Source organism: Protopterus annectens, chromosome 9.part0 (genome assembly GCF_019279795.1).
Source record: "Protopterus annectens isolate FY-2018-M chromosome 9.part0, PAN1.0, whole genome shotgun sequence".
Lineage (NCBI taxonomy): Eukaryota > Metazoa > Chordata > Ceratodontiformes > Protopteridae > Protopterus > Protopterus annectens.
The window spans coordinates 453,147,598-453,162,987 of record NC_056743.1 but is presented as its reverse complement, the minus strand read 5'-3'; the positions used below and the strand labels follow the sequence as shown (position 1 = coordinate 453,162,987).

The 15,390-nt window shown below is 40.8% G+C and overlaps 1 protein-coding gene across 3 annotated transcripts in view; it reads right to left on the bottom strand.

The window, feature by feature from the left end:
* The window catches only part of ANK1 (ankyrin 1), a 1,899,552-nt gene that overhangs the window by 1,260,981 nt on the left and 623,181 nt on the right, over nucleotides 1-15,390 (bottom strand). For all 3 annotated transcript variants that reach the window (XM_044082993.1, XM_044082990.1, XM_044082992.1), the window contains exon 5: nucleotides 7,236-7,334. In XM_044082993.1, the coding sequence (XP_043938928.1) occupies nucleotides 7,236-7,334 (99 nt within the window). The remainder of the gene's footprint in view (nucleotides 1-7,235; nucleotides 7,335-15,390) is intronic.

The following is a 15,390-nucleotide window of genomic DNA, read 5'->3' as shown; positions in this document are numbered from 1 at the left end:
GTTCCTTTTGAAGACGGCCAATGAGGTACTCTGCTTGACATGTATGGGCAGTCTATTCCAGAGTATGGGGAGTCTCTGGGTCAGAAACCTATCCCTCCAGCATGTTTTGTTCATTGTGATGACAAGGTTTAGAGCCCCGGAGTGTGTGGCTCAGAGGGATTGGGATTTCTTTAAGTGGAGCATGTCCAACAGCTCAGGGTTTGACATGGCCTTGTATGTTAAGCAGAGATGATCTCCGAGTAGACGATATGCCACAGAGTATAGCTGGAGTTTTTTTAGACGCTCAGCATATGGCATCTGCTTTAGGCCTGTGATTCTTTTAGTGAGGTATTTCTGTGGCCTTTCAAGCTGTTGCAGACGTCTTGTGAGGTACATACCAAACGGGGCATTATACTCAATAATGGGTCTAAAGAGGGATGAGTACAGTGGGACAATGACCTCCTTTTTTCCTGGATGAAAAGCCCTTAGTGATGAGGTGTGCCACATAGAAGGATTTCCTGACTGTTGTGGCGATGTGGTTATCGAAAGTGAGATTACTGTCCACCTGAGTCCCTAAGTCTCTCATCACACTTTCAATGTTTAGTGTCCTGCCACCTATGTGGTAATTCATGGGTACATGTTTTTTTCCAAAGGGGATAACTATACATTTCTTGGCATTAAGCTTGCGCCCATGGCTCTGGCACTAGGCATCTATTTCTGTAAGGCCCTTTTGTAGAATATCCACATGATTTGGGGATTCAATAATGGCTCCCAGTTTGCAGTCATCTGCAAACTTTGTTAACCAGAGTCCCTTAGTATTGGCCTGTACTTCAGAGAAGTAGATGCAAAACAAGAGTAGTCCCAGGACTGAACCCTGAGGTACTCCACGTCACTTGTCTGGAGCTGGATTTGGAGTCGGCTACTTTTACAGTCTGGGTTCTGTCAGTAAGTCAGTTGGCAACCCATCGAGTGATGTAGAGATTTATGCCCAGCTTAGTAAGTTTATCTATGATTCCAGAGTGGGGGATGGTGTTGAAGGCCTTGGCGAGGTCCAGATAGGCTGTGTGGACCACCTTACCCTCGCCCACAGCTCTGGAGACTGATTCAAAGAAGTCAATCAGATTCAGGAGACAAGATTGGCCCTTCACAAACCCAAACTGGGTGGGGTCCAGTGTTTGAAGGGTGCCAGTGTCTTTGTTTATAAGTTCCATGATAATGCGTTTCATGCCCTTGCAGATCAGGCTTGTCAGACTGATGGGACGGTAGTTCCCGAGATCCAAGGCGGATCCTCCCTTGTGGCGCAGGATAAGTGTAGCTGTGCACCACTCAGTGGGCATGAAGCCTGAGGTGAGGCTATGATTAAACATGACACTTAGGTGAGGTGCCAGTTCATGTTGTAGTTCATGTAGTACACAGCCTGGGATGTCATCTGGTCCCAAGGATACTTTATTCTTAGCTTTGGAGAGTGCGATTTCTACCTGTGTAGCCATGATTATCGGAATATGGCAATCTTTTGGTATTAAGATGGACCCTTTAGGGGGTGAGAGGGGGGTGAAGTTGGCATTAAATCCATCTGCCAGGATCTTGGCAATATCCTTTGGATCAGTATATTTAATGCCATTCTGTTGTAGCTCAGAGCAGATCTGAGCATTGCCATTTAGATTCTTGACATAACTATAGAATGCATTGTGGTTGTCTTTGGAATCTTTGGCAATTTTATTTTCGTAACTAGCTTTTGAGAATTTTATGAGGGATCTCAGCTTCTTACTGAGGCTGGTGAAGGAGTTTTTTGTATCCTGGGATTTTCCTCTTTTCTGCAACAGTTTCTTCCTTCTGTTGTATAGTTTGTTTATAACAGGGGACCACCAGATCGGCTTCCTTTTTTTGGAGAAGAGCATCTTGGTTCTATTTGGGATGGCATGATTCATGCACGAGTGGATGTGCTTGTACAGTGCCTTAGTGTGGGATTCTGCAGCTGAACTTCCAGATCCCGTCTGTGTGGGTGTTGTGAAGTTTGTCACTTCTGATTTCAGTAGAATAAAATTAGCTTTGGAGAAGTTTTTTAAGGTTTCCTTACTGGGGGGTGGGGGTGGGATGTGGATGTCAAAGGTGATTTGCTTATGGTCAGACCTGACCAATGAGGGGGTGACCACTGGTGTGGAGCATCTATCTCCCATGTTGGTAATGACCAGGTCTAGGATATTGGAGCCCCTGGTGGGACAATGGATTAGTCGATCCAGGGCATTGGAATTTATGAATTCCAAGAACCATTGGGAAAAGGAGTTGGTACCCGAGTAGTTTTCCCAATTAATGGCAGGGTAGTTGAAATCAACCAGTATTAGGGTGTTTGGTTGTATCTTAATATTTTCCAGTATTTTTAGAAAGGTGTAGTGAGAATCTTGGGGCATGGTAGGAGATCTGTAGCAAGCTACAATTTGGATTGCAGTCTTACCTAGTGTTAGTTGCACCTGGAGAATTTCAGATGCATTGTGTTGGGCAACTAGCCTGGAGGTGTGAATATCTTTGGTAAATATGAACACTCCTCCACCTTTAGTGTTTCGGTCTTGGTTTTGTGGCCGAAAAGTGTGGTACGAATTGTAGCCTAATATTGCAGGGGTGCTCTCTGGAGCCTTGAACCAGGTCTCAGTTACTGCACAGATATCAATGTTCTCCATTTTTAGGAGTACCTCAAGAGAGTGCATTTTGAGGTTTAGACTTCTAGCACTGAGTAGCATTACCTTCAGATTTTGCATGCTTGTATCTGTTACGGTGGTGGTTTTATCCTTTGAACCTTGCCTAAAAAAGGCACTATAGGGTTGGCAAGAGCTTTAGCCAGTAACCTGAATCCCAGGGGTGACAGGTGCAGACCATCTCTGGCAAAGCATCATGGTTTGTCGATCATGACTTCCCAGGCAGACAGATACTGGATCCCCTTTGAATGACACCAGAAGCTTAGCCAATTGTTGAAGTCAATCATTTTGTCCTTATACTGTAGTATCATTCTGGGCGAAGGCAGGATGCTACTCAGGGGTAGGGTCATACCTGCCTGGCTCACATGATCCAAGAGCTCCTCCATGTCTCTTTTCATGTTGTCCAGGGAGGTACATCTCAAGTCATTCATTCCAGCATGGACAATGACAGAGTCGTATTTGTACTTGTTGTGGAGTGACTTGAGTGCATGTGTTATGTGGCGGATCCTGGCACCCGACAGGCAGCTGACTGTAATTTTCTCCTTGTTCAGCCTGGTGAGTGGGACATCAGTGTGCCTGGCTATAGAGTCACCTATGACTAAAGTGTTGGGCACATTGTCTTGCCTTAGGGGCTGTTGCTGGGTGGCACACTGGTGTTGTGAGCTATGTGTCACTTTGGTTGTGACTGGTGTTTGTTTGCGTTTCGGCTTCGGAGGTCCTTGTTGCTTGGGCAGGTTAATGTTAAGGGCCTCCGCATATGTGGGTTTAGTGTTGCTATGTGTGGGTATTGATGGTGTGGGTTTTGAAGGGCTATGAGTTGCTTGAGGTGTAATGAAGGTGTTAACCTTCTCCTCTTGACTGTCTAGCACAATTTTGGCCGGAGAGAGTTTGCTTCCAGTTTGGATATGTAAGTGCATCTCTCGCAGGTTGTAGTGTTGGGTGGTAGGAGGAGAGGATTGTCTGTGTACATGAGGCAGTTGCCGCACTGCCCCAGTATGCCCAGATTCACCAGGTGGACAGGTGAAATCACCGGAAGCTGACCCTTGGACATGCCTGTTTAGGTGCTTTTTTGTAAAGTTTAAGAGCTGTTTTCCCTTACCTTTGCAAGGTACTTTGCAATTATAGGCTGTTTATTGTCTATGATTAATTTCTCCTTATTGATAAGGACAGCAGAGTGCTTGAATCAGTTTCAGGTTTCCTAGTGCTTTCCAGCAGGTTCTACAGCAAGTGCTAGTCACAGGGGTTCAGACTTTAGTGCTACTACTGAGAAACCAGCTAGTTCTAAGGGAAAATTTGAAGAGCAGACTTTCTGGCACCTGGAATCGTTTAACTGTAGCCTCGCAGTGCTGCACAATGTGAAACGTGCAAACACACACGTTTTTAAGCCAGAAAGTTGACTTTGGCATTGAAAGTGGTGGGGAGGGTGCTGGAGATGACTGAGTTCACATTTGATGATGCATGTGATGTCAGTAGTTCTGAACTTTTAGTGCTTTCAAAACATCTCCAAGTTTGCTGATCAAGATATATTATATGGTCAGATCTGCTGTAAGCCACTTTTCCCTTTTCAATCACAGCCCGGGGGGGGGGGGGTCATCACACGGGGAATAGTAGAGGTAAAATGTACCAAAAAGAGCAGCTTCAGGGTAATTTATGGTCAGCTGGAGAGTGCAAAGGAGGCCAAATACATTTGAAAAAAGTATATACTGTCTGTGCATGGCTGTTAGTCAGCAAATTGCAATAACCTTTTATGGCCACCATACATAATATGCCAGCATAGTCCACAAAGTTATTTGTAACTCCCCAGAGGTCACATCACCATAGCCCTACATGCCTGCTGATATCATTCTAGGCCACAATTTTATCTTTATACATCTCAACAGGAAATCATATTCTTCTCTGTCAATATGTGGCTTGTTAAGTTCCATATACCAAAACCCAGAGTCAAAGCCAATCAAAGAAACAGCATTTTCATTTCTTTTGTGGCTGCATTTACTGTGAGCATATGCTTTATTTTCTTTGCCACTGAGGACTTTGTTATGACCAACAAAAGTCTTTAAGCTAGCATGCTTACTCAGTTATCCAGTAAATAAAATAAATAATTAAAGTATTATATTTAATCCACAAGTGTACAAGACAATTAGCTCAGAACTGGAAGAAAATCTGTTTATAGAAAGCACAGCAGTAGAAAAATATTTATGACAATGTGGTTTTGTCAGTAAAGCAATGCACCTGGGAGTTACTAATTACTTATAATCCCAGGTAATGAAATAACATGTGCATGTATCCACATGTGTAACTGTTTAAGTCCCAATACTGTAAGTCCATGTGGGGTCATTCTACAGTTCAACAATGTAGCTAATGGGGGCAGTAATCTAAACCCATGAGTTCACTTGACATTGCCCAAGACAATATCAACCTCAGAGTTATAAAGTAAACAAGTATGATAGGGCAAATCCCTCCACCCCTGCCATAAAAAACAGCCTAATGTGTAAACACACACTTGTGTTTGTACAAATCTGATGGAGTGAGTCGTCAAGTCGGGAGTTTCAGTAATTTTGTCACAGCTGTTCTTCAAAACCATAAGCACAGATATTACACAGCATAGGTATACATGAATGCAATACTATTTTATCCTATATGGATTAGGAGTACATACTTTTTATATTAAACATTATGAGACATTTTAAATCATTATGAAATTAAGCTGCCCCAATTTCATACTGAACACGAGCAGTTCACCTTGCCTTAAAAACACAAGAAGCAACCCTCGTATCAACAATTCTCTCCAAAAGAGGGAAGCCTTGTTTCCATTTACTCAAAGGTCTGGACACCACTATAAGGGGGAAAAAACCTCTTTCAGAACTTCATTTCTGAAACATGACAGGCAGTTACCCAGAACACTGTTCTCAATATTAGCCCTTGATATATGCTTGCACATGTAATTGTACCTAAGGCACTGCCAAGGGATGCAGTAACTATCTGACTTTTGCTTGACCTGCAGTCCATACTGTCACCGGACCAATGGAAAATGTATATAACATAATGGACTCATGATAAAATGGGTATCTTTGTCACTCAAAATTATGTTAGTGAAAATATTTTAGTTTTAGCCCCCCCAACCCCCCCCCCCCAAAAAAAAAAGAAGTCCAAGAAGTTTATTTAAAAAAAAGGAGAATTGCTGCAAACACGCATCTGACAAGGATGGTGAAGGTAGACAAGAAGTTCAAAAGCTAGACGGCATGCATCTTGGAATTTTTCATAGTTGTCTTCCTTAAACTACTGAAATCATTCTGAGCCTCTGCTAGATATCAAGAAAAGACACTGAGCTTTCCAACAGCATACAGAAGCAAAATTTGTACTTTACTTCAAGATATAATTTTTAATTAGCAGCTAGATGAATATTTTTAGTGCAGAGAAGCAGACCGGCACCATCAGTACAGCATTATGATGCATAATAGTTTGCAAGCGGTTAGTTTTTACATTTAACTTGAGAACAGACAGTATATTCAGACTTGCTTGGCATTCCTTGAAACAGGCAGATAAATCCCCAGCAAGATTGGTTTCTTGATCTGAGGCAAACAAATATAAATTTTAGAACCAAATTAAAATAAAAAGCATCCAGCATAAGAATGAAACAAACAAACAATGTAAGAGGCAGCACTAAATGCATCACTGGCTTAAATCCTGCATCTTTACTGAACACAGACTTAGTGCTTTTGTCCTTGTTTACGTGATATAAAAAGGGAAAGAAACAAATTTTTTGCAGAAATGCTCTAAAAATGTAAGGAGTTGAACAGATTTACTTTTTTTATTATTGATAAGATAGTGGTAGATAAAAGAGGGGGAGACTTTGATAATGCATTGGAAATAAGGGAGGTCATGTGGCAATTGCATTTAAATGCTTGTACAGAACCTGGCTGAGATGAAAATATTTCTATCTACAGTATTTTAAAAGATAGGGCTAAAAATTGATTTATTATTTGAATAGTAGATTATTGTTATATAATAAGTTTTTGTGTAAATAATTATGCAATTCATAAATTATATTATAGGTTGGATTCAGTGCAGTCTTTAAGTGTTGCTAGAACTTTTAAATTAATGTCATTGATTGATTAATTATTCAGTGGGCACTTGATGTGATTTGTAGAATGTTTTTTTAAGTGTGATGTAATTTCCTGTAAACTAACTGATAAAGTCCTTTATGAACACAGGATGAAAGTGCTAAGTTTGTATTCAGTAAAGATCTGGGATTAAAGCCAATGTTGCATCTCTTATATTGTTCATTTTAGTCGTGCATTGGAAATATAAATTTTAATTAAAAAAGAAAAAAAAAACAAAGCTACAAAATTAGAATCTACATTACACAGAAATAACCATACTGTTTCTAATAGTTCTCTAACATTAGATATTTTAACATGGCTGCAGTTGCCAAAACTATAGAATGTCTAATAAAATCATACACAAAACATATTCATATTTAGCTAGCTAATAAAATGTAATACTGACAGAAAAATCCCATCCTGCTCAAATTCTGCTCTGATTTCTCAGTACTGTAAAATAACTGACCTCTGTTGCCACATTCTGATTTGATCCATTCTCAAGCAGAAACTTGACCACTTCCAAATGATTTTCCTGGGCTGCCATATAAAGAGGAGTGAAGCCTTTCTGAAAGAGGAACAGAAACATTAATATAGATGAAAAACATGTCAAGACATGAAAGACAAATTAAGAAAAGTGATGTTACATTTAAACCTTTAAATTATGCATTTTATCAGAACTGCTAAGAGCTGTCAAATGGCAAGTTCTAAATCAGTGGTGCAAGTCCTTTTACTGGAAGGTGTAGCCTAGCTAGGACATTGTTTTATTTATTTATATATTTGCTTTTGTTAACCAGGAAAGTCCACTGGGCTGAGATGAGCCCATTTTCAGTGGAGGCCTGGGTAGAAAAGCTCCATAACATTATACAAGAAGAAATACATTTGTTAAACAAGAGTTACAAATTGTAGTTGAGTTACAAAAAAAGAGTATTAATCATGACAGTCAATTGGGACATTGTACAATTATATGGTTACAAGTTATGAAATCAACTTTGGTTCTAGTCAAAGGTATCTAATCTGTTAAAAATTTGACAGAGAGGGCAGACAAGCCATACACATATACAATTATATTACACTTTAGGCAGATTGACTAAGCGGAATAGCTTATATAGTATACATAAAACAGGCATGGGTAACAAGAGTATTGTGCATATCTCTTGTGAGGCAAGTAGGGTAAAAGATCATTTTCATGGATGACACTTAAGAAGGGTGAAAGTGAGGAGTATAGTTTTAGAGATGGCGAAAATGGAGAATCGGGTTATTGATGAATTGGAGATGGTACACTGGCAAAGCCATTGAGAAGAGAGATATTGATGTAAGATCTTTTTGAATATGGAGGCACTATTAATGGTCCTGAAAGAAGGTGGAAGAGCATTCCAGAGTTTGGCAACTGTGAAAGAGTAGAGATACTGACCTGCTGAGAGTTTTGGTCTGTTTACATGGATAAGAGATTTGTTTTCAAATCTGAGATACCTATTTGGTTGATAGAGTGTTAGAAGGGAGGTGAGGGCTGGGCATTCAAGAGGTTTGTATATAATTTTGTGTGCTGTAGATAGTTGCATATGTGTAAGATGCTGTGGTAGTTCAAGGAAGTTAAGGGATTGTAAAGAATGGCAGTGATGGGAAGAATATTTTGCACTTGTCACAAACTTAGCAATTTTGTTGTAGCAGGAGTCCATCTTAGTTTGTAATCAGGACTGGATGTTTGTAAGAATGGGGGCACCGTAGAAAAGAGAGGGTACGAGAAAAGTCTGGGCAAGTGTTTTTCTAGTAGAAAAGCTTAAGAAGTATTTATGTATATAAAGATTTCCAAGTTTTTGGTGTGTTATTTTGATGTTGTTGATGATGTGTTGGTCGAATGTTAAATTATCGTCTACAGTAACCCCGAGTAATTTTGTATGGGATTCTACCTCTATGGCAGTTTTGTTAGATGAAAAGATGATAAAGTTTGCTTTATTAAGGGTGGTGCTCTTTGAGTATAAAGATCAGGAGTTCAGGGCAAGGTGGTTGTTGGGGTTCAGGGTAAGGTGGTTATTCGTCATCCAAGAGTTGGTGGTGGAGAAAGCATTTTGGGTCAAGGACAGAAGCTCTGTTTTTGAGGTGCTGGAGCAGATAATAGTAGAATCATCTGCATATTGTACTATGGATCCATGAGTAATAGGAGAGTGAAAGTTGTTAATGAAGATACTGAAAAGAAGGGGTCCCAAAACTGATCCCTGGGGAACTCCAGTGGCAGTAGTGAGAAAAGGTGAAAGAGCATGTAGCCACTTGGTAGATTGTTGTCTGTTTGTAAGATAGTTGGAAAACCAGTCAAGAATGGATGTGGACATGCCTAGGTGTGAGAGCTTAGAAAGGAGGAGAGAATGGGAGATGGTGACAAAGTCCTTAGAGAGACAGAGGAAGAGTGCAGAGATAAGTTGGCATCATTGTGATGGTGGTTGACAGTATTCAGAAAGGAAAGGAGGGCAGTTATAGTGCTGTGTCCAGGTCGAAAGCATTGCTGAGTAGTGGAAAGGAGTTTGTTTTAGAGTAGATAATTCATAAGTTAAGTTTGAATGTTTTGGAGTAGATAATTCATAAGTTAAGTTTGAATGTATTTATCCACTATTTTAGAAATGGGAGATAGTATGGTACAGGGTGGAAATTAGACTAAGATTTCTGTGTTGTTACCGCCTTTATGTAGAGGAATGATATAGGATTTTTTCCAGCTGGAGGGTACATAGGATTCTCGGATATATTTGTTGATGAGAATACTGATGGAGTAGCTGATAGATTTGGCTGACATTTACAATTACTCAGGGGGTAGGTTGTCTGGGGCAGTACCACCAGGTATGAGTTTTAGCAAGAGCTTAGTTATGGCGGAAGTAGGAACCAAAGAGAAAGTAAAAGGCTGGGGAGGGGAATTTTATATATGGCTTTAGCCATGTCTCAGTAACAGCAAGTATGTCAGGTTTGAAATGGGATATCCACGCATGGAATTCTAGGATTTTGTTTCTTATACTTTGTATCTTAATGGTGGCTAGTTTTAGGGACTTGTGAGATTTGGGCGAGGAATGTAAATGGAGTAAGTCCAGGGTTGGGGTGGATGTCCCCAAATGGGTAAAGGGTAGTGGTACTATCTAGATGTAATACCAACAGTAATTTGCACTTGAAGTTGTAATGTGTTGTGAGGGGTGTTGCAAGTAGGGTGTAATGTGTGTGTGAAAGGATTTTGTGTTTGAGGAATAGTATTGTATTAGTGGAGTAAAGACTGAAAGATATGTTGGAGTAAGATTTGTGATTGGAGGGCTGGGCTAAAGTGATAGAAGTGGGTGTGAACTGTGTGTGAGTGGAATGAAGTGTAGTGAGGCGAGGAAGGACTTAGAAAGATAGAGACAGAAGTAGTAGTGTGGGCATTGTTAGTGGTGTCATTGTGGATATTGGATGAATGGAGAAATACTGAAGGAGGTAGTAGGAGGGGGTGAAATTGTTATTGTAATGGGTAGGATAGTTGGTAAATGAGAATGAAAGGGAAGGGGTTAGCGGATTAGTTAATTTGGATATATTGAATGGGTGGGGTAGGGTTAATGAATGGGGTGTGTGTTAATTGGGTAGTTGGACTGTTTGGCTAACTATAAAAGTAATAGATATGGGGTGGGTGGGAATGGGGGCTGTGTAGGGGAATGGAGCGGGATGGCCCGAGTGACTTGTACAGCACTTAAAAGATGAAAGAAAGAAAAAAAAATAGTTAGTAAGGTGAGTAGCAAAGAGAGTGGAACCCCAAGTGACAGAAAAGAGAGGTAAGTGTAGTAGTTAGTGATCGTTTTAGCTTTTAGTGGTAGATTTGATTTGTTGTAACTATTGGCAGGTAGGGAGCAGAAGGGCTGGATAGAATTGGAATAGAAGCGGAGAGAAAAACTATTTAATAACTAAGATGTCCTATATGGGGGGAATGCAGTATTAAGTAGGGCTTGAGCAGAAAGAAGTGGGAGAAAAGTATAGTCGGGGATGGTACAACAGTTTTGTGCAATTGTCTGCCAAGTTTAAACAAATACTAGGAACTATAGGACTTTATATAGCTGATAATGAGTTTAAAGCAGGTGCCGAGGTTAGTGTTCTCACCTCACAGCAAGAGGTTCTCTGGTTTGATTCTCGGCTGGGGTATCTTCTGTGTGGAGTCTGCATGTCCTCCCTGCGGTATGGGTTTCCTCCGGGTGCTCTGGTTTCCTCCCACATTTCAAAGATATGCAGTAGGTGGATTGGACACTCTAAACTGGTCATAGGTGCAACTGTGTGTGTGAGTGAGTGGTACAGACGAACTACCATTGCAGGGATAGCCACCTAGCGGTGTAAACCTTGGCTTGAGATGATTGTCACTGTTGAAGTGCACCCCGACCCCACGTGCAAAATGGGAAAAAGGGGTTGAGAATGATTGGATGGAATGAGTTCAAAGCATTCTATGAACTGGACTAAAGCATTTTATTTATGCTGCTTGCCCCCCCCCCCCAAGAATATTAGTGTGACTTAAGTGAAAATAAAATAAAGCTTAAGTAAAAAAGCTACAACAAAATAAAAGCATAACAATAATGAAGGAAGCAAAAGAAAAGATAATGGGCCAAATTTCAAAAGGGTTGCGCCCATTGTGCATCTGTCCTGATTCCAAAAGACTTCCTCTCAATGTAAATGACTTACTTCAGTGTAAGACCTGTCTAGGCTTACACCAGCAGGTCAGATTCGAGAAGACCTCCTTTCAGTGTAAGGGATCACTTACACTGAGAGCAAATCTTTTGGAATCAGGCCCACTGAAGTGTATGGACTAAATAACAAAAAAACTGGCAAAACCTAAAGTCTTAACAGAAATCACAACAAAACAAACTGTCAATTAGTGCAGAAAACTTAACCAAGAACAAGGAAACTTTAGTGTAATAAGCTTTTAATTGTCGCTTTCGTAAAAACTTCTTCAGAAATACAAAGGAGTAAAAACACATAACATTTATATACATATTCAACCAACAAAATCATTTGAACAATTAATCAATTTAACAATTTCAAAGCAGTGTTTTTTAAAACACAATTAATTCTTAAAGGACCTTTAACTTATATCCATTCAAGAAACACTTAATAGTTTTATTTAAGCCTGGGGGTAGACACATCAGCTCTTAACCTGAGTTGCCATTTCACCTCCCTCATTCCAACTTGTTTTTTATGGTCTCCCCCTCTTTGATCCTCTGGGACATGTTCAAGTACCCCAAAGTTAAATTTCTTAAAATTACTGCATAAAATAGAATGCCTATAAAGTGCATTGTTTTTATCCTTAGTTTTTAAAGCATACAAATGTTCCCTAATCCTTTTGCAAAAATTCCTTGTAGTCATTCCAACATAAAAACTGGTACACTCAGAGCACATAGCAATATAAATTACCCACACAGTATTACAACCATACCTTCCATGAACCTTGATGGTATATGTTAAATGCTGTAAACGTATGTATGGACCCTTATGAATGAATCTACAAACATTGCAACCATGACATTTGTAGGTTCCCATAGGTTTGTTACTAACAGGCAGTGCAATTTTATTCTCTCCATTATTTTCTAACATGGACTTAAAACTTTTTCCTTTTTTGTATACAAACTTTGGGCTTTCACCTAAAACAAGTCCTAAGTCTTGATTACCTGAAATAATTCTTCAGTTATTCTCTACAATTTTCCTTATACTACAACTTCTTGGTTAAGTTTTCTGCACTACTTGACAGTTTTTTTTTTAAGTGTATGGACTGCCTGAGGTACACATTTTGTGAGAGTCTACTTGGCAAACTACATTCAATGTCCATTAAATATGCAGTAGTCAAAAGTACTTTAATGAGATCATCTAAACATTTTTCATATCTTGATATATGGGAGGATAAAGAGTCAGTAGATCCTTAGCTAACAAAATAATGCAACATTCTTCAGTTTTAATTGGTCAGTGGTTATAGTTTAATAGATACAGTTATTATATTTAAATTTTAATATAATATAAAACAATGAAGGCTCTTGTGTTCTGGGAGACGAGACCTTGATTGCTTTGCTTCCCGCATACATGTGTTCTCTGCAATAAACAAGACTATTCTTCTCTGCTGAATTGTGTTCATAGGTTCATAGGTTCATAGGTTCATACTAGGCTATCTGCCCGAGGGCATTTACAAGCCTAGCCCATAGTTTTGTGGCTTTCGCCACCCCTTTAGTATGGGGAACTATACCCATTATTTTGCTGTGCCTCTGTTGAGCAGTGACACTGAGGTAATCCCTGGGGTATATCTGCGATCTCCCATCCATTGGTCAAGATTTCTCTTGAACAAGGCCAGCGAGGTGCTCTGCCTCACATATACCGGGATTTTATTCCACAGCATAGGGAGTCTTTGGGTGATGAATCTATCCCTCCAGCACGTCCTATTAATAGCCGTGTCGAGGTTTAAGTCTCCCGCCCTTGTGGCTCTGACGGATCTAGATTTTTTGAGGTGAAGCATATTCATCAAATCTGGGTTTGACATGGCCTTGTATGTTAGGCAAAGGTCACCTCTGAGCAAGCGGTAAGCGACTGAATAGAGCTGGAGTTCTTTCAGTCGGGCAGCATAGGACAGATGTTTGAGACCCTTTATCCTTTTGGTGAGGAACTTTGTGGCCTCTCCAGCTGCTGCAAGTGTCGGGTCAGATACATTCCGAATGGGGCATTGTACTCAATCATTGGTCTGATGAGTGATGAGTATAGGGAGACTATGACCTCCCTTGATCTAGATGAGAATCCCTTCATGATAAGGTGGGCAATGTAGAAGGTCTTCCTAACTACTTTAGCTACATGGGTGTCGAATGACAGACTACTATCAACCTGGGTCCCCAGGTCCCTGATAACTTCTTCTGTACTCAGTGGATTGCCACCTATTTGGTAGCTAGGGGTAACCTTGTTTTTCCCGAAGGGTATGACTATGCATTTTTGGCATTTAACTTTAGGCCATGGCTCTGGCACCAGTTATCCGTTTCTGTGAGACCCTTCTGAAGGATATCTGTGTCAGATGTGTTTTCTACTATGGCGCCCAGTTTGCAGTCATCTGCAAACTTTGTCAGCCATAACCCTCCTGTGTTTGCTTGTACTTGGAAAAGTAGATGCCAAACAAGAGTGGGCCCAGGACTGAGCCCTGTGGTACACCACTTGTGACAGGCTTTGAGTCTGACATGGCGCCAGCAACTCTGACCCTGTGGGTTCTGTCACTCAGCCAGTTTGCAACCCATCTTGTGATGTATGGGTTAACATTTAAGCTGATGAGTTTTTCAATGATACCCGAGTGGGGTATTGTATCAAAGGCCTTCGCCAGATCGAGGTAGGCTGAATGGACTGCCTTTCCCTCATCAATGGCTTTGGTGACTGTTTACATAGAGTCAACCAAGATTAGAAGGCATGATCTGCCTTTGACAAAGCCAAACTGGGATGGATCCAAAGTCTGCAAATTCCCTATGTCTTTATTTATGAGGTCCATTATGATCCTCTCCATGGCTTTGCAGATAAGGCTTGTCAAGCTAATGGGCCGGTAATTTCCAGGGTCGGTGGAGGCACCGCCTTTGTGAAGTGGGACCACAGTTGCAGTGCGCCACTCCTGGGTGCGTATCCAGAGGTAAGACTATGATTAAACAGCTGTCCTAGCTGTGGGTTTAATTCCTCATTGAGTTCGTGGAGCACACAGCCGGGGACACCATCAGGTCCCATGGATGCTGTGTTTTTGCTTTGGAGAGAGCAGTTCTCACTTGGGCGTTGGAGATGTTTGGGGGCTGCAATCGCTTGGTATAGATATCTCTCCTTTTGGGGAGAAGTTTGCACTGAACCTGTCAGCCAGTATGTTGGCAATGTCTGTAGGATCAGTAATCTTCACATCATTTTGAACTAGTTCTGAGCATATCTGGGAGTTTCCTCCCAGGTTTCTAACATAGCTAAAGAAGGCCTTATGATTGTCTTTTGAGTCTTTAGCTATTTTTCTCTCAAAATTTGCTTTGGATGATTTTATGAGAGCTCTTAGTTTTTACTTATAGTGATCAAGGGTGTCTTACCTTTTAAGGATTTTGCTCTATCTTGTAGTAGCTTCCTCCTTTTGTTGTAGAGTTTGTTTATGGCTGGGGTCCACCAGAGTGGACGCTTGCCTTTGGTACAAAGAGTCTTTGTTTTGCTTGGGATTGCCTTATCCATGCAGTCCTGCAGGTGCTGGTAGAAGGCATTTGTAAGTGATTCAGCGGCTTGAGTACTGTTTTCCGTCGGCTCGGGGGCCTTAAAGGAGACCACACTAGTCTTTAGAAGTGTGAAGTCGGCTTTCGAGAAGTTCTTTACTGTGGTCTTTTATTTCAGGTGGGGTGGGATGAGGACCTCCAGCGAGATTAGTTTGTGATCTGATCTCACCAGTGAGGGTATACTTCCGGTGTTGAACATTGTGCTCCCATGTTCGTGATGATGAGATCAAGTATGTTTTCTCCTCTTGTGGGGATGGTGACTAGTTGTTCCATGGCATTTGAGTTTATGAATTCCAGGAACTTTTGGGCTAGGGTGTTTGGGCTTGAGTAGTGTTCCCAGTCTATATTAGGGTAATTGAAGTCACCTAGTATGATGGTGTTTGGTGATACATT